Source organism: Phyllobates terribilis, unplaced genomic scaffold (assembly GCF_046119375.1).
Source record: "Phyllobates terribilis strain yellow unplaced genomic scaffold, ASM4611937v1 Scaffold_60__1_contigs__length_8166268, whole genome shotgun sequence".
In the NCBI taxonomy this organism is placed as follows: domain Eukaryota; kingdom Metazoa; phylum Chordata; class Amphibia; order Anura; family Dendrobatidae; genus Phyllobates; species Phyllobates terribilis.
This window is the reverse complement of record NW_027362820.1, coordinates 6,460,308-6,484,258: the sequence shown is the minus strand read 5'-3', so window position 1 is coordinate 6,484,258 and position 23,951 is coordinate 6,460,308. Positions and strand designations below refer to the sequence as shown.

The window sequence follows — 23,951 nt, the reverse complement described above, 5'->3', positions numbered from 1 at the left end:
AGATGGAGAAGTCCCATGTATGATCAGTAGTGTTGAGCAAAACCTTCCAATATCGGGAAATATCGGATCGGATTGGATCGGACCGATACCCAAAATATATCGGATATGGCCGATTCCAATACCGGAAACCAATGCAAGTCAATGGGACACAAATATCGGAATAAAAATAAACCCTTTCTTTCCTTGTAGGTTAATTCTACATGAAGGAAAACAACTAAGAATAATGTAGAATGACATGAAAAGCCGGCAATTCATCAGCGGCATACACCGGTACCCGACAATTTAGAATAGAAAGAATAGAGCATCACACATAGATTAGATAGATAGAAACATGTCAGTCACACATATAAGAAGTACAGTGACAGTGTTGATTACTGTACTTGTCATTTAGTGTTAAAATAAAGGATATATTAAAAAAAAAATTGGTGTGGGGTTCCCCGTAATTTTAGTCTCTAGCGGAGGTTAAGCAGACGGCTGGGGCAGATGTTTGAAGCCTGGGAAGGGGGTAATACCCATGGAGCTTCCCAGGCTACTAATATCAGCCCCCAGCTGAATATCTAGCCTTTACTAGCTATTAAAATGGGGGACCCCCCCCCAAAAAAAATGACGTGGGGTCCCCCCTATTTTAATAGCTAGCAAAGGCTAGGCAGACAGCTGGGGGCTGATAATAATAGCTCAGGAAGGGTGCCATGAATATTGGCCCCCTCCCAGGCTAGAAACACCAGCCGTCAGTCGCCCCAGAAATGGCGCATCCATAGGATGCGCCAATTCTGGCACTTAGCCTCGCTCTTCCCACTGCCCTGTAGCGGTGGCAGTGGGGTAATAGGGCTGGGGTTGATGTCAGCTTATAATGCCAGCTGACATCAAGCCCAGGTTAGTAATGGAGAGGCGTCTATAAGACACCCCCATTACTAACCCCATAGCGAAACTTAAAAAAAACCCCACAAACACCCAGAATAAAGTCCTTTAATTGAAATAAAGACACAATTCTTTATTGTTCTAAATTAAACCATACCTACCATCACTCCCATTCCAGCTGAAGCCAACGATCTCCTGCAATAAAAGTAAAATAATAAAGCAACCTCATCCTTACCTTTCCATGGTTCCCACGACAGCTCCAGCTCTGCTACATTCACATGACAGGTTGGATCGCAGCCGAAAGCTGCCATCCAGCTTGCCATGCCGCAGACACTGAGAAGCTCCTCAGTGAAGCTCCTCAGTGTCTGGCTGTGACGGCATAAAGATGAGCTGAGGTCATGTCCAATGAACTCAGCTCACCTCATGCACGTCACTGACAGCATGGGAAAAATCTCCTGCGCTTGCAGTGAGCGTGAGAGAATTCTCCTGCTGAAGCGCTGAGCGCAGGAGAATTTTCCCACGCTGTCAGTGACGTGCATGAGGTGAGCTCATGTTCAATGAACTCAGCTCACCTCATGCACGTCACTGACAGAATGGGAGAATTCTCCTGCGCACAGCGCTTGAGCAGGATAATTCTCCCACGCTGGTATGGCATTGAGAGGACAGGCTGGATCACAGCTGAGCGCTCTCTTCCAGCATGCCATCCTTCAGAGACACTGCAAGCTTGCGCTCTGCAGTGTCTCTGAAGGATGGCATGCTGGATGGCAGCGCTCAGCTGTGATCCAGCCTGTCCTCTCAATGCCATCCCAGCGTGGGAGAATTCTCCTGCTCAAGAGCTGAGCACAGGAGAATTTTCCCACGCTGTCAGTGACGTGCATGAGTTGAGCTGAGTTCATTGGACATAACCTCGGCTCATCTTTATGCCGTCACAGTGAGACACTGAGGAGTGCAAGCATGCCTGCGCTTCTCAGTGTCTGTGGCATGGCAAGCTGGATGGCAGCTTTCGGCTGCGATCCAGCCTGTCATGTCAATGTAGCAGAGCTGAAGCTGTCGTGGGAACCATGGAAAGGTAAGGATGATGTTGGTTTATTATTTTACTTTTATTGCAGAAGACATTGGCTTCAGCTGGAATGGGCGTGATGGTAAGTATGGTTTAATTTAGAACATTAAAAAATTGTGTGTTTATTTCAATTAAAGGACTTTATTCTGGGTGTTGTGTTTTTTTAAATACTTTACTAGAAATTTATGGCGGTCATGTCTAATATTGGCGTGACCCCATGAATTTCAGGCTTAGGGCCAGCTGATAATGGCAAGCTGCCCTAACCCCTTTATTACCCAGTGAGCCACCGCACCAGGGCCCTGGATGAGTTGGGTACAGCGCCAGAAGATGGCACTTCTATGAACGCGCCATTTTCTGGGGTGGCTGCGGACTGCAATTTGCAGCGGGGGGGGGCAGAAAGCTTGGGCCTCCCTGCGCTGTGGATTCCAGCCCCCAGCTGCCTAGTTGTACCTGGCTGGACACAAAAATAGGGCGAAGACCCACGTTTTTTTTTTTCTAATTATTTCATGAAATTCATGAAATAATTTAAAAAAAAAGGGCTTCCCTATATTGTTGTGTCCGGCCAGGTACAAATAGGCAGCTGGTGGTTGGGGGCAGCCCGTTACTGGATGCTGTACCTGGCTGGCATACATAATTATGGCGAAGCCCACGTCAAAATTTTTGGGAAAAATAAATTAAAAAATAATAAAAACAAATAATAATTTAGGGACTGCATCTTTATTAACCCCTTACGTGGATGGCTTAATAAAGATGCAGTCCCTAAATGTGTTTTTTTTTTTTTAATTTTATTGAATTTTTCACCAAAAATTTGACGTGTCCTTCGCCATATTTTTGTGTCCAGCCAGGTACAGCAGGCAGGAACGGGCTGCCCCCAACCACCAGCTGTCTATTTGTACCTGGCCGGACACAATAATATAGGGAAGCCCTTTTTTTTAAAATTATTTCATGAATTTCATGAAATAATTAAAAACAAAAATACGTGGGGCTTCGCCCTATTTTTGTGTCCAGCCAGGTACATCTAGGCAGCTGGGGGCTGGAATCCGCAGCGCAGGGAGGCCCAAGCTTTATGCCCCCCCCCGCTGCAAATTGCAGTCCGCAGCCACCCCAGAAAATGGCGCGTTCATAGAAGCGGGTGGTGCGGTGGCTCACTGGGTAATAAAGGGGTTAGGGCCAGCTTGGCATTATCAGCTGGACCTAAGCCCGAAATTCATGGGGTCACGCCAATATTAGACATGACCGCCATAAATTTCTAGTAAAGTATTTAAAAAAACACAACACCCAGAATAAAGTCCTTTAATTGAAATAAACACACAATTTTTTAATGTTCTAAATTAAACCATACTTACCATCACGCCCATTCCAGCTGAAGCCAATGTCTTCTGCAATAAAAGTAAAATAATAAACCAACATCATCTTTACCTTTCCATGGTTCCCACGACAGCTTCAGCTCTGCTACATTGACATGACAGGCTGGATCGCAGCCGAAAGCTGCCATGCAGCTTGCCAAGCCACAGACACTGAGAAGCGCAGGCATGCTTGCGCTCCTCAGTGTCTCGCTGTGACGGCATAAAGATGAGCCGAGGTCATGTCCAATGAACTCAGCTCACCTCATGCACGTCACTGACAGCGTGGGAAAATTCTCCTGCGCTCAGCGCTTCAGCAAGAGAATTCTCTCACGCTCACTGCATGCGCAGGAGAATTTTCCAACGCTGTCAGTAACGTGCATGAGGTGAGCTGAGTTCATTGGACATGACCTCAGCTCATCTTTATGCCGTCACAGCCAGACACTGAGGAGCTTCACTGAGGAGCTTCTCAGTGTCTGCGGCATGGCAAGCTGGATGGCAGCTTTCGGCTGCGATCCAGTCTGTCATGTGAATGTAGCAGAGCTGGAGCCGTCGTGGGAACCATGGAAAGGTAAGGATGAGGTTGCTTTATTATTTTACTTTTATTGCAGGAGATCGTTGGCTTCAGCTGGAATGGGTGTGATGGTAAGTATGGTTTAATTTAGAATAAAGAATTGTGTCTTTATTTCAATTAAAGGACTTTATTCTGGGTGTTTGTGGTTTTTTTTAACTTTGACTTTGGGGTTAGTAATGGGGGTGTCTTATAGACGCCTCTCCATTACTAACCTGGGCTTGATGTCAGCAGGCATTATAAGCTGACATCAACCCCAGCCCTTTTACCCCACTGCCACCGCTACAGGGCAGTGGGAAGAGCGAGGCTAAGTGCCAGAATTGGCGCATCCTATGGATGTGCCATTTCTGGGGTGGCTGGTGTTTCTAGCCTGGGAGGGGGCCAATATTCATGGCACCCTTCCTGGGCTATTAATATCAGCCCCCAGCTGTCTGCCTAGCCTTTGCAAGCTGTTAAAATAGGGGGGTCCCCACGTCATTTTTTGGGGGGTCCCCGATTTTAATAGCTAGTAAAGGCTAGGTATTCAGCTGGGGGCTGATATTAGTAGCTTGGGAAGCTCCATGGGTATTACCCCCTTCCCAGGCTTCAAACATCTGCCCCAGCCGTCTGCTTAACCTCTGCTAGAGACTAAAATTACGGGGAACCCCACGCCAATTTTTTTTTTTAATAAATCCTTTATTTTAACACTAAATGACAAGTACAGTAATCAACACTGTCACTGTACTTCTTATATATGTGACTGACATGTTTCTATGCATCTAATCTATGTGTGATGCTCTATTCTTTCTATTCTAAATCGTCGGGTACCGATGTATGCCGCTGCTGAATTGCCGGACGGCTTTTTTAAAGAGACGGTGCATGAAAACATTATTATTTTTTTTAATAAATCCTTTAACACTAAATTACAAGTACAGTAAGCTGAGCGCTGCCATCCAGCTTGTCATCCTTCAGAGACACTGCAGAGCACAGGCATTATGGGAACTTCCGATTCCGGTATTCGATATTCTAAAAGTATCGGAACTCAGTATCGGAACTCCGATACTGCAAATATCGGTCGATACCAGATATTTCAGTATCGGAATACTCAACACTAATGATCAGCTCTAATCCTGTCATCCCCTCCGTTCTCACTACACAAATATAAAACATATAATACTGGTGGATAAAACAAGACTGAGCACAAGACCTTCACAGCCGTCTACACATCATAGGGGAGATCTCATGACATCTTCTCTGTATCTACCTGATGAACATTGAGATCTTCTTGTTTATAGTCCTGACGAAGAAGAGGACGGGGACATCTCTCTGGTGTTGTCCTCTTACTGGATAGATCTGGAGGAAACACATACAGGGACTGAATTCATTCTTTACATACAGATAATTATAGGTTGTGTGTATTTAGTCCTGTCTATTACCTGGTGATGTGAGGGACTGGGGAACCTCCATCATGATGTTCCTGTACAGATCTTTGTGTCCTTCTAAATACTCCCACTCCTCCATGGAGAAATAGACAGCGACATCCTGACACCTTATAGGAACCTGACACATACAATGATACCGTCATCCCCCCGATCCCTTCATAGCGTTACTGTATAATGTCCCAGCAAGGTCACCTCTCTAGTCAGAAGCTCAATCATCTTGTAGGCGAGTTGTAGGATCTGGTCATTGATGTCCTCATGTATCAGGGGGTGAGGTGGAGGTCCTGTGATTAATCGCTGGTTATGGAGAGACACATTAATAAATCTCACTACAGACATTTCCAGAGTCCTCACCTCTCCAGTTTTGTTCACCTGTTATTCCCATAGATAAGAATAATTAAATGTGATGTCATCAGAATCTCTCACCTCTCCAGTAAGCCGGAAGAGGATCTCTAGGGTGAGATGTAATATCCTCTCCGCCATCTCCATCTTGTCCCTGTCCATATCCATCTTTGATGGGTAAATCAGGAAAATTTTCTTATATAGAAGATCTTCACTGAGAGGATCTGATATTGTAGAGACCTGAATGAGGAGAAGATAAGCCAATGGAACATCATAAAAATCCTGTGCAATAATACAACTATTGGAGATAACGAGGGGAAACATATAAGGAGATTTATTATTTGACAGTATTTCGTTTTTTCTTTACATCTAGTAATAAAACCTATATATTTTAGGCCACAGACAACAAGCAGTTTCTTCCTCAGAGTCTGCAGCTGAATACGTTTCTCATAGACTCACTGTCAGGGAAATATTGAGAAAATATTAACAATTTCTCCCAAGCCCCTCTTCCCTCTCACCTCTTCCTTATCCACCATTTGGACCAAACCAACTGTTTCCATGCAATTTAACACACACAGCAGAAGTCACTTGTAGACAAATGCAGCACAAAAGGTGCTACTGACCCACTTAACATAGGAATGCATCTCCCCTTAGCACAGACCTGGGATAGGCTGACACCTTCCAGCAGGGGCAGAGATTGAAGGAAAACTCATTTAGGCTTCAAAGGGGTTTAACACAAACTCCAGGATGTCCGGAGCTGATACGAAATAAGAAATATTGTAAGTTGTATAACTCCGCTAATAATGGGACCCATGTTTTTAGTGGCAGGGTCAGCCAAGGAACAATATGCTTATTTTATCGTAGCTGTGAGTCCCTCCGGGTAGCTGGGGTGCAAAAGTAACAAAATAACAGACAACAACTATGTCATGTGTGGTCTCTAAAGGAAGGTAAATTCATAACGGAAAAAATGGTAGAGCCAGCCCCCTTAATGTCATCCCAGGTGCTGTGTGGGCAGGTCTCCCCTTAGGCATAAAAGAATCCAAGGAGGATGGATGAGTATTCATTGCCAGGGGGGTATAGAGACTATAATAAACGGATCTTGTTCGATAACAGTCAAATCAATAAGTGAGGCGCCCCCCTCCAGCTAAACGGAATTGTCTCTGCGATCTATTACGTAAGTCTTCTTTAATCCTGTTTATATTGTGTAACTGTATATTCTGTACTGTATTGTCCCCTTTGTAAAATCCTTGTATATTTTTCATAACACTGCCTTCCTTTTGGATTAAATATAAAATGTAATAGTCCTGTTTCTTTTGCTCTATAATCGTTCCCTCCCCCGAAGCCTTATACCCTACCAGAATGCAGGCGTCCGACCAGGCCTGTATTATATTTCAAATCTGGACGGTGGTGGCAGCGAACAATAATAATTGGGTTATCGTGAAGCTGACAGTGACCGTACGGGGGTGTATATACATATCCCAACAGAGTGACGGCAATGGTGAGAGATTGTGTGATCTTCCCAGTGTCGTCTCTTTGTGAGTTCATGACACCTTCCATAACGCTACTTCTTGTCTCATTTTCCGACAATGGAATTGGAATTAGCAATACTGCAGGAGATATTCATTACAAGTGACATGAGAAATAACTACGTCATGATGAGGCAACATCTTCTACTACGGCTCTAAAACCATATTTGGCCAGAGTCCGTCACTGACTACTGCACCACTGGCCGTCTATATGAATGTTTTCCGTCTTCTCCAGACTGTAATCTTTTATTAAGTTAGATCTCATGTCTGATTCACACACAGAAGTGTGAGGCTTTTATAAAAGCTGTTTTGTTTGCACAAACACCGTGGACAGAAATGATTTGATACTAAAGTCTACATGTACAGTGTATTATGGGGTTTACTTCTGGCCTTAGGCTTTCCTATATTACAAGAAAAAAAAAACAGAAAAAAGCAGATATTAAAAAGTTTCAAAAGAAAACTGTCACCAACAATTCTTGTAAAAAAAAAAACATGCAAAAAGCAGAAGACACATTGTCATTTTTTAACATGTTAAACATTTGTGTTTGTTCTTATATGAATTGTTTTGAGCACCAGAACATAGATGTACACCGCAGGGATGGCATGGGTGCGGCTGCAATAAAATCCCTGGCAGTTTAACCACTTGCTCCTGCAAAAAGCAAACATGGCATCTAAGAAGGTTTGACAGAGTTCGGCTGAATGACCTTCCTCCCCCAAGTACTCAATAGTATGGGGCTGCCTAGTTACTATGATACTTAAATGCCTAATAATGGTGTCTGGGCCTGCAATGTACGAAAGTCTATTAGGCCGGGCCAGAGGCAGCATTCAATAAGTTACCTTTTAACGCCCCCAGACACATTAGACTAAAGCTGCATGAAAGCACTGATTTCAGGGGGGTTTGGTAAACTATATAATGTTTTTGGGGGCCTCCCAACAGATAATGTCAGGGCAGAGAAGGATCTATGATCCAGAATTTCAGAGGCTAAAATGTTTGTTCTTCCTGTAGATAATCCTCCGCTAGAGGAGTCTGGAGGCGACTCTCTCAGACCAGAGGAAAGCGGGAATATTTGTGTGTATGGGGGAGTCGGGAGAGATAACCGTCTGCCAAATGACCGATCAGGCAACACTTAGCTCATGAGTATGGGGACGTTACTATTGCACAGGTAGTGATAATACACGGCACTACAGTAGTACAGTGCATCATCTGAGCAATCAGAGGCTTCTGTGTTGTATGATCGCACTAAGGAGAGTTGTTTAAAAAAAGTTTATAAAAAAGGTTTAAAAAAAGTTTTAAAGTGAAAATATCACAGTTTTAGCAAAAATAAATATTCATCACTATAGAGAAAACATGGATATAATGGGAAAATGGAGAGGGAGGTCAGCTCACTATTTATTCAATGCACCTTGTCTGAAGATCACCACATGGAGCCGCCCTGGTCAGGGACATTTCAAGGTTCAAGTAGAGCAAGGAGGAGAGATGGATTCTCCAGCATGGTCTATATTGTTAAAACCTCACATTGAGGCTGTGTGCCCACGATGCGTTTTTCAAGCGTTTATGCTGCGGAATTTCCGCAGCGTAAACGCTTGGTAAACCTTCCCCCATGGTCTCCAATGCAAATCCGCACTTTCAATGCCCATGCTGCGTATTTTTCCGCAGCGTTTATGCTGCGCTCAAAAATACGCAGCATGTCCATTAATTTTGCGGACACGCAGCGTAATCACCGCCATTGACTTGCATTAGAACGCGCCAATTCCGCATCTGTACTTGCGTAATTGGCGCGTTCTAATGTGTGGATGGTACCCAGGCCTGGAGGACAGAAGACTCTCCTCCAGACTCAGGTACCATAGAATCTGTAAATAAAAGAATTTAAAACAAAAAATAAAGATTATACTCACCTTCCGATATCCTCCGGTGTTTTGTCCACGCCGTCCGGTCTCTTGCAATGCTCGCGCTGTTGTGAAGGACCTGCCATGACGTCACTGAGTCATGTGACCCATCACATGACTCAATGATGTCACCGCAGGTCCTTCACAACAGCGCGAGCATTGCAAGAGACCGGACGCAGCAGAGATGACACCGGGAAGACATCGGAAGGTGAGTATAATCTTTTTTTTTTTATTTTTTACCATTCTTATTCTTTTTTTAACTATTACTTGGTTACAATATATAAATCCATGCCGGTTGCACGGATTTATATAGTGTGACCAACTTGTCAAGCACTTTCCAAGAGATGCTCAAAATCGCTTGGAAAACTGCTTGAAAAAACGCATGCGAAAACGCTGAAAAAAAGCTTCTCTCTGGCAGAAAAAACGCATGTAAATCAGCATGCGTTTTTTTCTGCCAGAGAGAGGCAAAAACGCTCTGGATCAAATCTGCTACGTGGGCACATAGCCTTATTGTGAGTTCATAAAACTGTTGTGATGGCATACCACCAAGTGCCCGCATAGGAAACCAATGCTTATTCCTGATTTACAACATGTGAGTCTCTGTGATACTTTTATATCCTTCCCTTTCCTGGGTGTCCATTGATTACTGAGCACTTCTCAGACAATTTAACCCTGTATTGTATGGAAGAAAAAGATAATACACAAATACAACTCATACATGAGACATTCAATAAAATCACTGGAAATCAAAGACAAATACAATTAATTGCACTGTAATATTAATCCTGTCTGATGTCCATTCCCTGTGGGGCTCTAGTTTGTAAATTAAATATCCAATATGACTTTCTATTTAAGATTTTTCTTTTCATATCTCCACCTCTTAATGGTTTATAAACCTTTTCTATTCCTAATATCTGAAGGATCTGATATCCCCTTTATGTTTTTGTGAAAAGTGTCTTGAAACCACAGACAGGTTTAATGTTGTGGGATTGATTGCGTCAGATAAATGTCTTCTAATACATGTTTATAGCGGATCTGACATCCATCCCACATATTGTAGTTAACTCTCTATACACTCTATTAAGTAGATGACCCCTATAGTGGTACAACTGATGAAATTGTGTATTGCAAATTGTAGTCCTGTTAGGTTTTCTTCAAATGTGTTGGTTTTATTAACCACTTCGCACCAGAGCCTGTTTTTGCCTTCGTGACCGGGCCAATTTTTACAATTCTGACCACTGTCACTTTATGAAGTAATTACTCTGGAACGCTTCAACGGATCCCCCTGATTCTGAGAATGTTTTTTCGTGACATATTGTACTTCAGGATAGTGGTAAAATTTCTTCGATATCACTTGCGTTCATTTGTGAAAAAATCGGAAATTTGGCGAAAATTTTGAAAATTTAGCAATTTTCAAACTTTGAATTTTCATGCCTTTAAATCAGAGAGATAGATCACACAAAATAGTTAATAAATAACATTTCCCACATGTCTACTTTACATCAGCACAATTTTGGAACCAAAATTTGTTTTTGTTAGGGAGCTATAAGGGTTAAAAGTTGACCAGCGATTTCTCATTTTTCCAACAAAATTTACAAAAACATTTTTTTAGGGACCACATCATATTTGAAGTCACTTTGAGGGGTCTTTATGACAGAAAATACCCAAAAGTGACATCATTCTAAAAACTGCACTCCTCAAGGTGCTCAAAAACACATTCAATAACTTTATTAAACCCTTCAGGTGCTTCACAGGAATTTTTGGAATGTGGAAGAAAAAAATTAACATTTAACTTTTTTCACAAAAATGTTACTTTAGACCCAATTTTTTTTATTTTCACAGGGGTAACAGGAAAAAATGGACCCCAAAATTTTTTGTGCAATTTCTCTTGAGCGCGATGATACCACATATGTGAGGGAAAACCACTGTTTGGGTGCACGGCAGGGTTCGGAAGGGAAGGAGCGCCATTTGACTTTTTGAATGTAAAATTTGTTTGAATAATTAGAGGACGCCATGTTGCATTTGGGGAGCCCCTGATGTTCCTAAACAGTGGAAACCCCCCACAAGTGACACCATTTTGGAAACTAGACCCCTTAGGGAACTTATCTAGATGTGTGGTGAGCACCTTGAACCCCAAGGTGCTTCACAGAAGTTTATAATATTGAGCCGTAAAAATAAAATTTTCACATTTTTCCCACAAAAACGTTTTTCATCCCTTAATTTTGCATTATCATAAGGGTAATAGGATAAATTGCACCATGAAATTTGTTGTACAATTTCTCCTGAGTACGCCGATACCCCATATGTGGGGGAAAACCACTGCTTTGGTGTACGGCAGGGTTCGGAAGAGAAAGGAGCGCTATGTTGGCTGGGATAGGTTGCAGACACCATGTCACATTTGAAGAGTCGCTTACATGCCGAAACAGCAGGAACCCCCACAAGTGACCCCATTTTATAAACTACACCTCTCAAGGAATTTATCTAGGGAAGTAGTGAGTATTTTTTAATTTTTACATTTATACCATTGGGCAGTGAAAAAAGCCTAATTATATTTTTACCACAAAAAAATGTTTTACCCTCAGATTTTACATTTTCACACAATGGGTAAAAATGGTGCCGAAATGAGTCACACAATTTCTTCTAAAAGTGGCCATACCCCATATGTGGCTGTATCGTACCGCTCAGCCATACGGCGAGATCTGGGGGGGACGGAGTGCTATTTGACAATTGGATAACAAATTATTGTAGAATAGGCATTTGGATTTGGGAGCACAATATTTTCTGAATTTCTTTTGGGGGGCAAGGGCCATTTCGCTTCTCCAGAGCTTTTCTGCTACCAGTAACTTGGAAGTCCCTTATATTTTTAACAGATGACGGACCTGAGTGGGGACTAGCTTTTTTTGAGGACTGAGTTGAAGCTATTTATTGGGAACATTTTACGTAACATTTATCCGGTGCTCTAGGCTGAGCACTTACATCGGGGTTTCCATCTAAATTTCCAAGTGATGTAATTCAGATGAAACCCCTGCAGGATCCATTCACTGTAATGAGGCAGCAGAGTTACTCTGGACTCCGTCTGGCCTCTGTTTAGTGGTGTCCTTTTTTTCAGAAGTGCACAAAACTGTGGCCAACCGCACTTTTATGCACGCCTAAAACAAATGACACCGTGGGATCACAGGCCAGACGGCATTCACAGTGGCCTATATCTGCCTCATTACAGGGAATCTTCCGTCATGGGTTTCGTCTGAATCACGTATTTCAGAGATTTACACGGAAACTCTGGCGTGAGTGCTCAGCGCAGAGCGCAGGATAAATGTGAGCAGAGCCTTACTGCGATCTTTGGGAGACATAATAAACAAATCAGTAGCAGGTGAAGAATTGGTTTTATTTATTTTTTTACACCGTTCCTCGTGTGATATAACTGATTAGATTACTTTATTCTTCGGGTCGGTGCGATTACAGAGATACCAGATTTATATCGGGTTTTTATGACTGACAGCTGTCACACACTAAGAGACGCTTTTTTTTTTGCAAAATCTAGTTTTTGCATCACCATATTTTGAGAGCTATAATTTTTCCATATTTCGGCCGACAGAGTCATGTGACGGCTTGTTTTTTGCGGGATGAGTTGACATTTTTATTGGTACCATTTTTGGGTACGTGACATTTTTTGATCGCTTTCTATTCCATTTTTTGGGAGGTAAAATTAACAAAAACCAACAATTCAGGAATTGTTTTTTGAGGGTTTTTTTTTATGCCGTTCTGCGTGTGGTGAAAGTGATCAGGCAGCGTTATTCTTCGGGTCGGTACGTTTACAGCGATATTACACTTACTGTATATTTTTTTTATGTTTTGGCGCTTTTACACAATAAAACAATTTTATATAAAAAATATTTTTTTGCATTGCTTTATTCTGAGCGCTATAACTTTTTTATTTTTCGGCTGATGGAGCGGTATGGCGACTTTTTTGCGGAACAAGATGACGTTTTCAGCGGTACCATTTTTATTTCCATTTTGCTTTTTGATCGCATTTTTTTCCACTTTTTGTTTGGCGATATGAGGAAAAAGCATAGTTTTTTCCTCCGTTTTTTATTTATTTTTAATACGGTGTGCACAGAAGGAGTTAATTAGTGTGACAGGTTTATAGCTCGGGTTGTTTCGGACGCGGCGATACCAAATATGTGTACTTTTTTTATTTTTGCATAAATATACGGATTTATCGGTTTAATATTTTATTTATTTATTTTAATTTATTTTGTATTTTTTTTTTAACAGTTTCAAAACATTTTTTTTTACTTTTTTTTACATTTTTACTTAGTCCCTGTATGGGACATTAATTTTTATTTTTCTGATCGCTGATCTCATGTAATGTAATAAACATATATTACATTACATGAGATCTTCACACAGTCAGTGTGTCCTGCCAGGCTTCAGCTGCAGGCTGACACTGGCAGGACACCATATATGTCAGAGCTGGAGGCTGTCATGTGACCTCCAGCTGCCATAGCAACACAAGGTCCTGGAAGGTATCAGGGGTCTTCGGAGAGGTAAGTATACCACCTCCTCTCCTCCTGCTGTCTTCTATATGCCGCGATCACTATAGATCGCGGCATATAGAAGACAGCAAAGGGTTAACATCACTGGGACCTGATCCAATCAGGTCCCGATGATGTTCCCTGTCAGAGCTAACGCTCTGCACCGCTCTCGCCGCGCTTGCAGGACCCTGGGGGTCTTGAGCGCTGCACAGAGCCCAGGCAGCGCGGACGTTTATGTACAGTGGGCGGTCGGGAAGCGGTTAACATAGTTGCATGCTTTACAGGGTGTATGTCCACATTATATTATATATATATATATATATATTCTTTATTTTTATATAGCGCCAACATATTCCGCAGAGCTTTACATACATTATCATCGCTGTCCCCATTGGGGCTCACAATCTAAATAAAAAAAAAACCTAACCAAGGATAACCAAGTCACATTACGTTTGATATTTGTTTCTTGAAAATAACTAGTTGAAAGTTTTCCGCCAAGTGTAGAAGCCTTTTTGGATACAAAAATCAAACAAAATATGCAAAAGAATTTACAAAGTCTGGAGGATGGATCTCAGACATCAAAAAAGCTAAGTTTGAAAGAGATATCAAAGACTACGAGTCAAATTCAATTTACACATGGAAGTGAAACAAACCAAGAGCTACTGTTCTGAAATACAGGTCACACAATAAATTCAAAGGAAATAGAGGAGAGTGGAGGTCAGCTTCACAAATCCCAATGTGTCCATGGGTTCCTCTAATTATGATTCTCTGAGGACAAATCTGATGGATCAATTAAAGACAGATGGAACAAAAATAAATTCTCAAGTATTCCCCAAAATCCAGCACAAAACAACGGAGACAGGCGGGCAGAAAGCACAAACGTGCCCAGACATGTGCGTTCCACGCCGGAGTGCATCACGGTCTCCTATCTGCGAATGCGCATGTCCGGAAGCATGCGTTCCATACCGGAGCACATAATGGTTTTGGATTGCATTCCACCAACATAGGATTTTTCTATCTCTGAGATCAGCGTCATGGGAGACTAAAAACAAGTATTGCACATCCTCCCATCATGCAATAGGAATGTAGATCTACTTTATCACTACATAAGATATGGGATGATGGCCCACAGTATACTCCTAAATGGTCAAATTTGTCCCCTATTGCACAATTAGAGATACACAAGGATCACCACACTTGTTAATTAATAAATAGTATATGTGGAATAATTGCTAAGTAATAATTCTGATATAGAAGCTCAGATATCTCGATGAAGTACAATACTATGTGAACCCCATTCACAGGGAACTGAGTAGCAATGGGTAGAGTATACAATCTAAAAATATAATCCAGAATGGGGCTGTATTCACACAAAACAAGCATAAGAAATTTGCTCATTGAGTCCCTTAGGGCAGGGGTCGACAAAGTTGTTCAGAATCTAGGAGCCAGCCAAAAAATTTAGGAGCCAGAATTTTTTTTAAGCAAACTTGGTTTTTAATTTAACAAAAAAAACATTACAAACGTTATAAACAACATTTTACTTTTAAAGATAATAAATATTATATTTTGATATTTTAGATTTTAGGCAACATTCTAGTGTTTTTCACTTTGCTTTTTGTGGCCATGAACATGCCTTGTGATTTTAGAGCTGAAGTACCAGTGGTCCACAGCCTTGGCAAGATCAAACGCCTTCACAGATGGCCCATTCATGGTGATCATAAACAAGTCACTTAAACTTTCTTCTTGCATCCTTGATCTGAATTTATTTTTGACCATGTTCATCAAACTAAATCCTCTTTCACAACATGAGGTTGAGACAGGGAGCACCGCCAAAATCGACAACAGGTTTCCCAGAACTGGAAATCTCTCGGTGTTGGAGAGTGCCAAATCCAGAAGCTCACACAGTTTCTTTCCTTTTCCAAGGACCTTAAACTCATACCACTCATTGAGGAGTGAGTGAATGCACTGGTCATCACTTTCAGGTGGAGATAGCTGTTTACGAAAATGATGAGCCAATGCAGTAATCTCAACCACACCGTAGTCTTGCAATGTTGTTCCTGCTGGCCAGGCAAAGGTGTCAAACACTGCGGTGGATCTTTCAATATTTATATCACTTAGAAATCGCACTGTCAAGTATTTAACTGCATGATTAATTAAATTAGCTTTTTCCTGCTGAATTGATGCAGCTACAGTGTTGCTCAGTCCATGTAGCTGTACATTTTGAAACAGTCCTTGAAGAGATGTTCCTGAGACAAATCTGGCCTCATGTTGTTTTGGTGCATCTCTAAGTGAATTGATTGTTGAAATTGTGCTTTTCACATGCAACTCAATTGTGCTTAAAAAAAGCTCTTCCCTTTGAAATATAAGTGACAAGTTTTTAAGAATTTCCAGATAGTCCAGTAGAAAATGGAGCATGTGAACAAATTTAAAATCTGTGAGCTTTCTCAGTAAACCATGGGCAGCTGCAGAGGCACTGTCTTTTTCCGCAGCCACACTTTCTAGGTGGATTGTCACGCATTTCCAGTCTTTGACAAGTGCAGACAGAGCACCGACTTTGCTTGCTACCCATCTGACATTATGCAAGTATTGGAATTTCACAATTGTAAGCTGCAGGTTTTCTGCTACTTGCTTCAGCTGTCGCATTCTCTTAGGTGAGTATTGATAAAATTGGTAGAGTTTCTTTAAAATAGAGTCAAAATCATCAATTAATTTAGCTTGTTTTACTGAACTTAATACACTTAAGTTCAATCGGTGTGCAACACAGTGAATGCCAATTAAATGACTTATGTTTTGGCGTATTTTCTGCACCAAGCCATTTTCGGTCCCAATCATGCTGGCAGCACCATCTGTACCAATGGCAATCAAGTGACTTGAAGAAAGCCAGCCTACAAGACCAAGTGTTCTAAGTTCTTCTGTGAGCGCTTCTAAATATCCATCTGCAGTAGCCATTTCAAGAGGAGAAACAGAAAGAAATACTTCTTTGACCCTGTTGTCCTTGATGTACCTGACATACAGAATCAGTTGTTCAACCCCTGCTTTGTCAGTTGAGCCATCTAGCATCAAGCTGACATATTTTGCCTCTTTGAGCTCACTGATTAGGTTTTTCCTGATTATTTCTGCAATATGGGAAATGAATTCTTTGCATCTTTTATCGTTTGCATATTCCTGTCGCACAGCACTCCCTAATTTCTCCGTCAACTCTAGCAACCCTTCAAAATCTGTGAAAGGTCTGTTGTTTTTGGCAATATAATAGGCCACATTAAATAGAATGGTCATATGTTTAAAAATGTCTTCATCCATTTTCCTTATACAAGCAGCCAATGGAGTAGCTTCTGGAGCCAACGCTGCATGTTTAGCCTCCACACAATTTAGATGCTGGAGAGACTTTGCTGCTTTTTGAAGGTTTCAAGTTTAAAGGGTCCTGAAAATCCTTTTACGATCCTAGATGCTTGGTCAGCAATGCCAGGGAAGGAAGCACAAATCTCGCATATAGCTATACCAGTTGTATGGTCAAATTTAAGCCATGCGAGTTCTTTACACCACTCTTGCCTAAATCTCCTGGGTCCAGCAGTTTGGCAACGGCTTGTTGATGGGGACTCCTCTGCTGGTGGGTCAACTCTTGTTTCTTCAGTTACCTGTTGCCCGGCACTTTCTACCTGTTGCACTGCGCTTTCAAGAGAGGTCTTTGTAAAGAACTGTGTCATTTTCAGTTGCTTTTCATTTTCTGGTATTCTCTCTGTTGCTCTGCGCTTCATTTTTTTCCTGAACCCAGAAAAGAAAAAAAAATGTGCACTTTGCTCTGCTATGCCAATTATAACTTACACATGATCTCTTTACCCTTCTTTGTCCGAGTGGACGAGGCAGTACTCCGGCTTCGTTCTCCCAGCGGCACCCGACTTTGTTCTTCCAGCAGCACTCCGCAGTCCGCCATATAATAATGGGATACACTGTGAATATACTGCCATATAGTAACCATATAATTACAGCATATACTGTGTATATACTGCTATACCCTACTTACAAAAAGATTTAGCAATGTAGGAAACTCCATTCAGTGGTGGTCCAGCAGGATAGGGTCTCTCAGCACTTCTAGAGAAGATTAAAAATCAATCTGCCTTATTATCCATATATTTTATTTTCTAACCATAAGAAGCTTCAAATCCTTTTTTGTAGGAACAACACTTTTCTAAATCAATGAAACAACATACTCACCTTAAATGTTTTTTGGACGGAAAAGTAAAGATAAATTGTTGTTCCGTTTTTTTCTTGACATTTTTTTTTAAATTTTTACGAATGCTTTAAAAATTGCTTTTTAAAAAAAAATAAATAGATGTCATTACATTTATAAATTTTTTATATTCTCAGTTTTTTTCTCAGAAAAATCAAAGAAACTAATTTTTTTAAAAAAATGCCTGTTCCGTTTTTTTGTTGACAAACTGTACATATAGACCCCCTCACACACGGCGTCTCCCCGGGGAGCACGGCCTTTGTATGTACTTACACAGGTAGCGGGAGATGAGAACGGGCCCCCGGCCACAGCGATCCTTCCCCCGTAACCCAACTCTCCCTGTCCAGTCCCGGAGCATAAGGGGGGCGGAGCAAAGTGGAGAAGGCGGCCTGAGCGATACTGTCCCTGCTTCCTCCGATTGGATGACTCCGTGCAGGAGGTGGGATTGGATTGAGAGTATTTTTTTTTCTTCTCAACTCCTCAAGCACCAGGCAACATTTTCTAGGCGCCAGACAACATTTTCTAGGCGCCACTGGCGACCAGGCGCCTGGGTTTGTCGAGCCCTGCCTTAGGGGCTCGTGAATCCAGTCTAACAATCCACTTACTTTCTTTTTTGAGGATACATCTATTGTGATCACCTCCTCTCACATTGGGTTGAACCATCTCAATGATACAAAAGGAGATGTCTCCAGTTTGATCTCAATGTACACTGTTCATATGTCTCGCTAATGGGGTGTCCCAACCATGGCGTATACTGCCCAAATGCCACCCCACACTCCTCCTAGACTCCCTCTTGATCTTGCCTACATAATCTAGGGGCAGGTGTGACCATATATACTAGTCCTGAGGATTTACAGTTGGAATAATCACACTAGAAAAAGATTTTAAGCATGGAGGAACTCAAGAAAGATTTACATGGTCTCATCCAATTAAATGGACAATGTTCTCCAAATCTAAAGAAACCGTAGATTCCTCTATCTAGCCAAGTCCCCTTGGGTGCAGGTTTTTTATAGAAGTTGTCAGGGTTCCACAGTGACGACACCGGGGAGATCACACAATATCTCACCGTTGCCGTTACTCTGTCCGGATTTCGTCAGGGAGTGGCGAGCACACGATCCCGACTACCCACTAAGTACGTATCGGCAAACGACCAGTGAGCGTATGGCATCACACCTCCAGATTCCAACGCATGGAATGTGTGTCTACGCCCCCGTACGGTCACTGTCAGCTTCACGATAGCCCATTAACCCCTTAAGGACCCTGGGATTTTCCTTTTTGCATTTTCGCTTTTTGCTTCTCTTGTTCCCAGAGCCATAGCGTTTTTATTTTTAATATGGTCATGTGAGGGCTTATTTTTTGCGGGATGAGTTGTACTTTTGAACGACATTACTGGTTTTACCATATCGTGTATGGGAAACCAGGAAAAAAATCCAAACGCAATGAAAATGCAAAAAAAGTGCAATACCACAGATGTTTTTGTTTTTTTTACCACGTTCACTGAATGCTAAAACTGACCTGCCCTTCTTATTCTCCAGGTCATTACAAGTTCGTAGACACCAAACATGTATAGGTTCTTTTTTTTTTAAGTGGTGAAAAAAAATCCAAAGTTTGCTAAAAAAAAAAAAGGCACCATTTTCCAAGACTTGTAGTGTCTCCATTTTTCAGGATCTGGGGCCGGGTGAGGGTTTAGTTTTTGCACACCGAACTGACGTTTTTATTAGTAACATTTTGGAGTAGATGTGATGTTTTCATCGCCCGTTATTGCATTTTATTGCAATGTTGCGGCGACCAAAAAACGTAATTCTGGCGTTTAGAATTTTTTTCTCGTTACGCCGTTTACCGTTCGGATCAATTCTTTTTTAATATTGATAGATCGGGCGATTCTGAACAACGGCGATACCAAATATGTGCATGTGGGTTGGTTTTTTTATTATTTTATTTTGATTGGGGCAAAAGGGAGGTGATTTAAACTTTTATATTTTTTTAATATTTTTAAAAACTTTTTTTTAACACTTTTTGCTTGCTTGTATAGTCTCCATAGGAGACTAGAAGCAGCAACTGTCCGATCGCCTCTGTTACATAGAGGTGATGAGCAGATCACCTCTATGTAGCAGAAATGCTCCTGTGCTATGAGCGCCGACCTCTAGGTGGCTCTCATAGTGATAATTACATGACAACCACTGGGGTCTGCTGCAGACCAAGGGTTGTCATGCCCACCCATCATGTGACGGGGTCACCGATGGGCTTTAAGAATCAGCTGACATGTGCTCGGTTGAATGCAGGCTCACAGCCGGAGCCCTAACTGGACCGGGGGTGATGGCCTGGGGCGTTCTAAAACGCCTCAGGCTTTCAAGGGGTTAATATAAATTGTTGCCACCGCTGTCCAGATTTGAAATATAATACAGGAATGGGCGGACGCTTGCGTTCTGATAGCGTATGGCTTCGGGGGAGGGAACAATTACAGCAAAAAAGAAAAAGAATTATTACATTTTATATTTAATCCAAAAGGGAGGCAGTATTATGAAAAATATACAAGATTTTACAAAAGTGGACAATACAATACATAAGTAGTTACACAAAATAAACAGGATTAAAGAAGACTTACTATAATGATCGCTGAGACAATTCAATATAGGTGAAGGGGAGACACTAAGCTTGATTTGACTGTTATCGAGCAAGATCCGTTGCTATAATAAATATATACTCCCGCAATGAATACTACTCCAACCTCAGCAGATTCTTTTATGCTGAAGTGAAAGACCGGCCCACACACCCCCTGGGATGACATTATGGGGGCTGGTCTCCAGCCTTCATATCTTTATTAGATATCTGTTTTTTGTGATAACTTATTGTGGGTCGATCGTAGAGGCCCGAAAGTGATACAATTTTTTCGTTATGATTTTACCTTTCTCAAGAGACCTCACACGGTATAGCTGCGATCTGTTATTTTGGGACCTACAGAGACAGGAAAATATCCATATCATTCCCAAGCTGACCCTGTCACTAAAAATATGGGTCCCTTCATTTTGAGAATTATGAAACTTTAGTTATTTTGAAGATTCTGCAGTCTTTGTTAAACCCCTTTTGAGCCTAAACGAGTCATTTCCTCTTTTCTTCCATCTCTGCCCCTATGCTGGAAGGTGTCAATCTATCCCAGGTCTGTGCTAAGAGGAGATGCATTTGTATGTTAAGTAGAATAGGTTACTGAACTTCTTGTACTGTTTTTTGCATACCAACAGCTGGAGTGTCAGCTCTCCTCTGGTGACAAATGGTGGATAAGGGAGGGATGAAGAGGGGTTTCAGGGACAGAGAGAAATTGTTAATACTTTCTCAATATTTCCCTGACAGTAACTATGCACTAAATGGTCCCTAATTGTCTGACCGTTTCTGAAAGTTAATGTGGGAGTAGATCCTACAGCACCCTCAAGTCCGGATCAGCCACAAGTATATCCCAGTGTTTTCTGAGGATATGAAAGATACAGTCACTCTGATTGTCGTAAGTTTTTCTTACTCGTGTTGTCCAGTTTTTTCTTGGTCTCTAGGTTAGGTATGAAGGAGTGTCTGTCTCTCCCATTTTTCTGCAAACGATGATGTGCAATCCAAAATGTACCATGAGTACCCTTTTTCCCTGAATCTGATGTTCAGGTCTATTGCCTGTATATTAAAATCTGTGACATTAGAGCAGTACCCAACCGTAAAAACTGGCCCCAGGGTATTCTTCTTTTTATGGGGATGGGGTGTTGGCTATCCCACTTCAATAGTTTATTAGTGCTTGAAGGTTTATGATAGATGAGTGTTCCTAGGGTCCCATTGCAATCCTTCTTGATTAGTACATCCATGAAAGGCAGCTGGTAAAAATTAAACTCTGATATAAATCTAAGGCCCACTCTATGGATATTGAGTTCTCTGACAAATTCAAAAGATTGTTCACTCGTCCCTGACAAGATGATAAAAATGTAGTCAATATATCTATATCATACCCCAATATATGGATGCCACCACTTATGATTATCCCTGAATATTGTAGTTTCCTCCTACCAGCTCAGGAATACTTTAGCATGTGAGGGTGCACAGGGGCTCCCCATCGCAGTACCCCTGAACTGGTGGAAGTACTTCCTGTCAAAAAGAAAGAAGTTATGAGTAATAGCGAATTTTAGAAGATCCTCCATGAAGTCATTATGTCTGCTACACTCTATTGATCTCGATTTCAGGAAATGTCTTACTCCTCTGATACCATCCTCATGCGGTATATTACTGTACAAAGCCTCGATATCTAGTAAGGCCTGCTCCCCTACATGCATGTATACATGCTCGAGGGTCTACATGTAGGGGAGCAGGCAAAGGGAAAACCAACTCCAGAGGGATTGTTCCAACTACAGGACCTCAGGCGCTACTGGGGGAACATTATACTGTGTGGGGGCTTCATACATACTGCATAAGGAGCATAATGGGGGCATTACACTGTGTGGGGGCATCATACATACTGCATAAGGGGCATAATGGGGGCATTACACTGTGTGGGGCATCATACATCCTGCATAAGGGGCATAATGGGGGCATTACACTGTGTGGGGGCATCATACATACTGCATGAGGAGCATAATGGGGGCATTACACTGTGTGGGGGGCATCATACATCCTGCGTAAGAGGCATAATGGGGGCATTACACTGTGTGGGGCATCATACATCCTGTATAAGGGGCATAATGGGGGCATTATACTGTGTGGGGGGCATCATACATACTGCACAAGGGGCATAATGGAGGCATTACACTGTGTGGGGGGCATCATACATCCTGCATAAGAGGCATAATGGGGGCATTACACTGTGTGGGGGCTTCATACATACTGCATAAGGAGCATAATGGGGGCATTACACTGTGTGGGGGCATCATACATACTGCATAAGGGGCATAATGGGGGCATTACACTGTGTGGGGCATCATACATCCTGCATAAGAGGTATAATGGGGGCATTACACTGTGTGGGGGCATCATACATACTGCATAAGGGGCATAATGGGGGCATTACACTGTGTGGGGGGCATCATACATCCTGCATAAGAGGCATAATGGGGGCATTACACTGTGTGGGGCATCATACATCCTGTATAAGGGGCATAATGGGGGCATTACACTGTGTGGGGGGCATCACACATACTGCATAAGGGGCATAATGGGGGCATTACACTGTGTGGGGGGCATCATACATCCTGCATAAGAGGCATAATGGGGGCATTACACTGTGTGGGGGCTTCATACATACTGCATAAGGAGCACAATGGGGGCATTACACTGTGTGGGGGCATCATACATACTGCATAAGGGGCATAATTGGGGCATTACACTGTGTGGGGCATCATACATCCTGCATAAGGGGCATAATGGGGGCATTATACTGTGTGGGGGGCATCATACATCCTGCATAAGAGGCATAATGGGGGCATTACACTGTGTGGGGCATCATACATCCTGTATAAGGGGTATAATGGGGGCATTACACTGTGTGGGGGGCATCATACATCCTGTATAAGGGGCATAATGGGGGCATTACACTGTGTGGGGGGCATCATACATACTGCATAAGGGGCATAATGGGGGCATTACACTGTGTGGGGGGCATAATACATCCTGCATAAGAGGCATAATGGGGGCATTACACTGTGTGGGGCATCATACAACCTGCATAAGGGGCATAATGGGGGCATTACACTGTGTGGGGGCATCATACATACTGCATAAGGGGCATAATGGGGGCATTACACTGTGTGGGAGGCATCATACATCCTGCATAAGAGGCATAATGGGGGCATTACACTGTGTGGGGCATCATACATACTGCATAAGGGGCATAATGGTGGCATTACACTGTGTGGGGGCATCATACATCCTGCATAAGGGGCATAATGGGGGCATTACACTGTGGGGGGCATCATACATCCTGCATAAGGGGCATAATGGTGGCATTACACTGTGTGGGGGCATCATACATACTGCATAAGGGGCATAATGGGGGCATTACACTGTGTGTGGGGGCATCATACATACTGCATAAGGGGCATAATGGGGGCATTACACTGTGTGGGGGGCATCATACATACAACATAAGGGGCATAATGGCATTACACTGTGTGGGGGCATCATACATACTGCATAAGGGGCATAATGGGGGCATTACACTGT

At 42.3% G+C, this 23,951-nt stretch overlaps 1 protein-coding gene across 5 annotated transcripts in view; it reads right to left on the bottom strand.

The window, feature by feature from the left end:
* Positions 1 to 23,951, bottom strand: part of LOC141192334 (uncharacterized) — a 732,001-nt gene that overhangs the window by 6,010 nt on the left and 702,040 nt on the right. Inside the window, exons 1-5 of one of the 5 annotated variants that reach the window (XM_073661845.1) lie at positions 20,674 to 20,695; positions 5,677 to 5,832; positions 5,446 to 5,547; positions 5,248 to 5,371; positions 5,076 to 5,164 (exon numbers count right to left, since the gene is read on the bottom strand). The exons of 2 other annotated variants lie outside the window; for them this stretch is intronic. In XM_073661845.1, the coding sequence (XP_073517946.1) occupies positions 5,076 to 5,164; positions 5,248 to 5,371; positions 5,446 to 5,547; positions 5,677 to 5,760 (399 nt within the window). In that variant the 5' untranslated portion in view covers positions 5,761 to 5,832; positions 20,674 to 20,695. Of the gene's footprint in view, positions 1 to 5,075; positions 5,165 to 5,247; positions 5,372 to 5,445; positions 5,548 to 5,604; positions 5,651 to 5,676; positions 5,833 to 20,673; positions 20,696 to 23,951 lie in introns of those variants that run through there. 2 more of the 5 variants (XM_073661844.1, XM_073661846.1) reach the window with 2 other exon arrangements.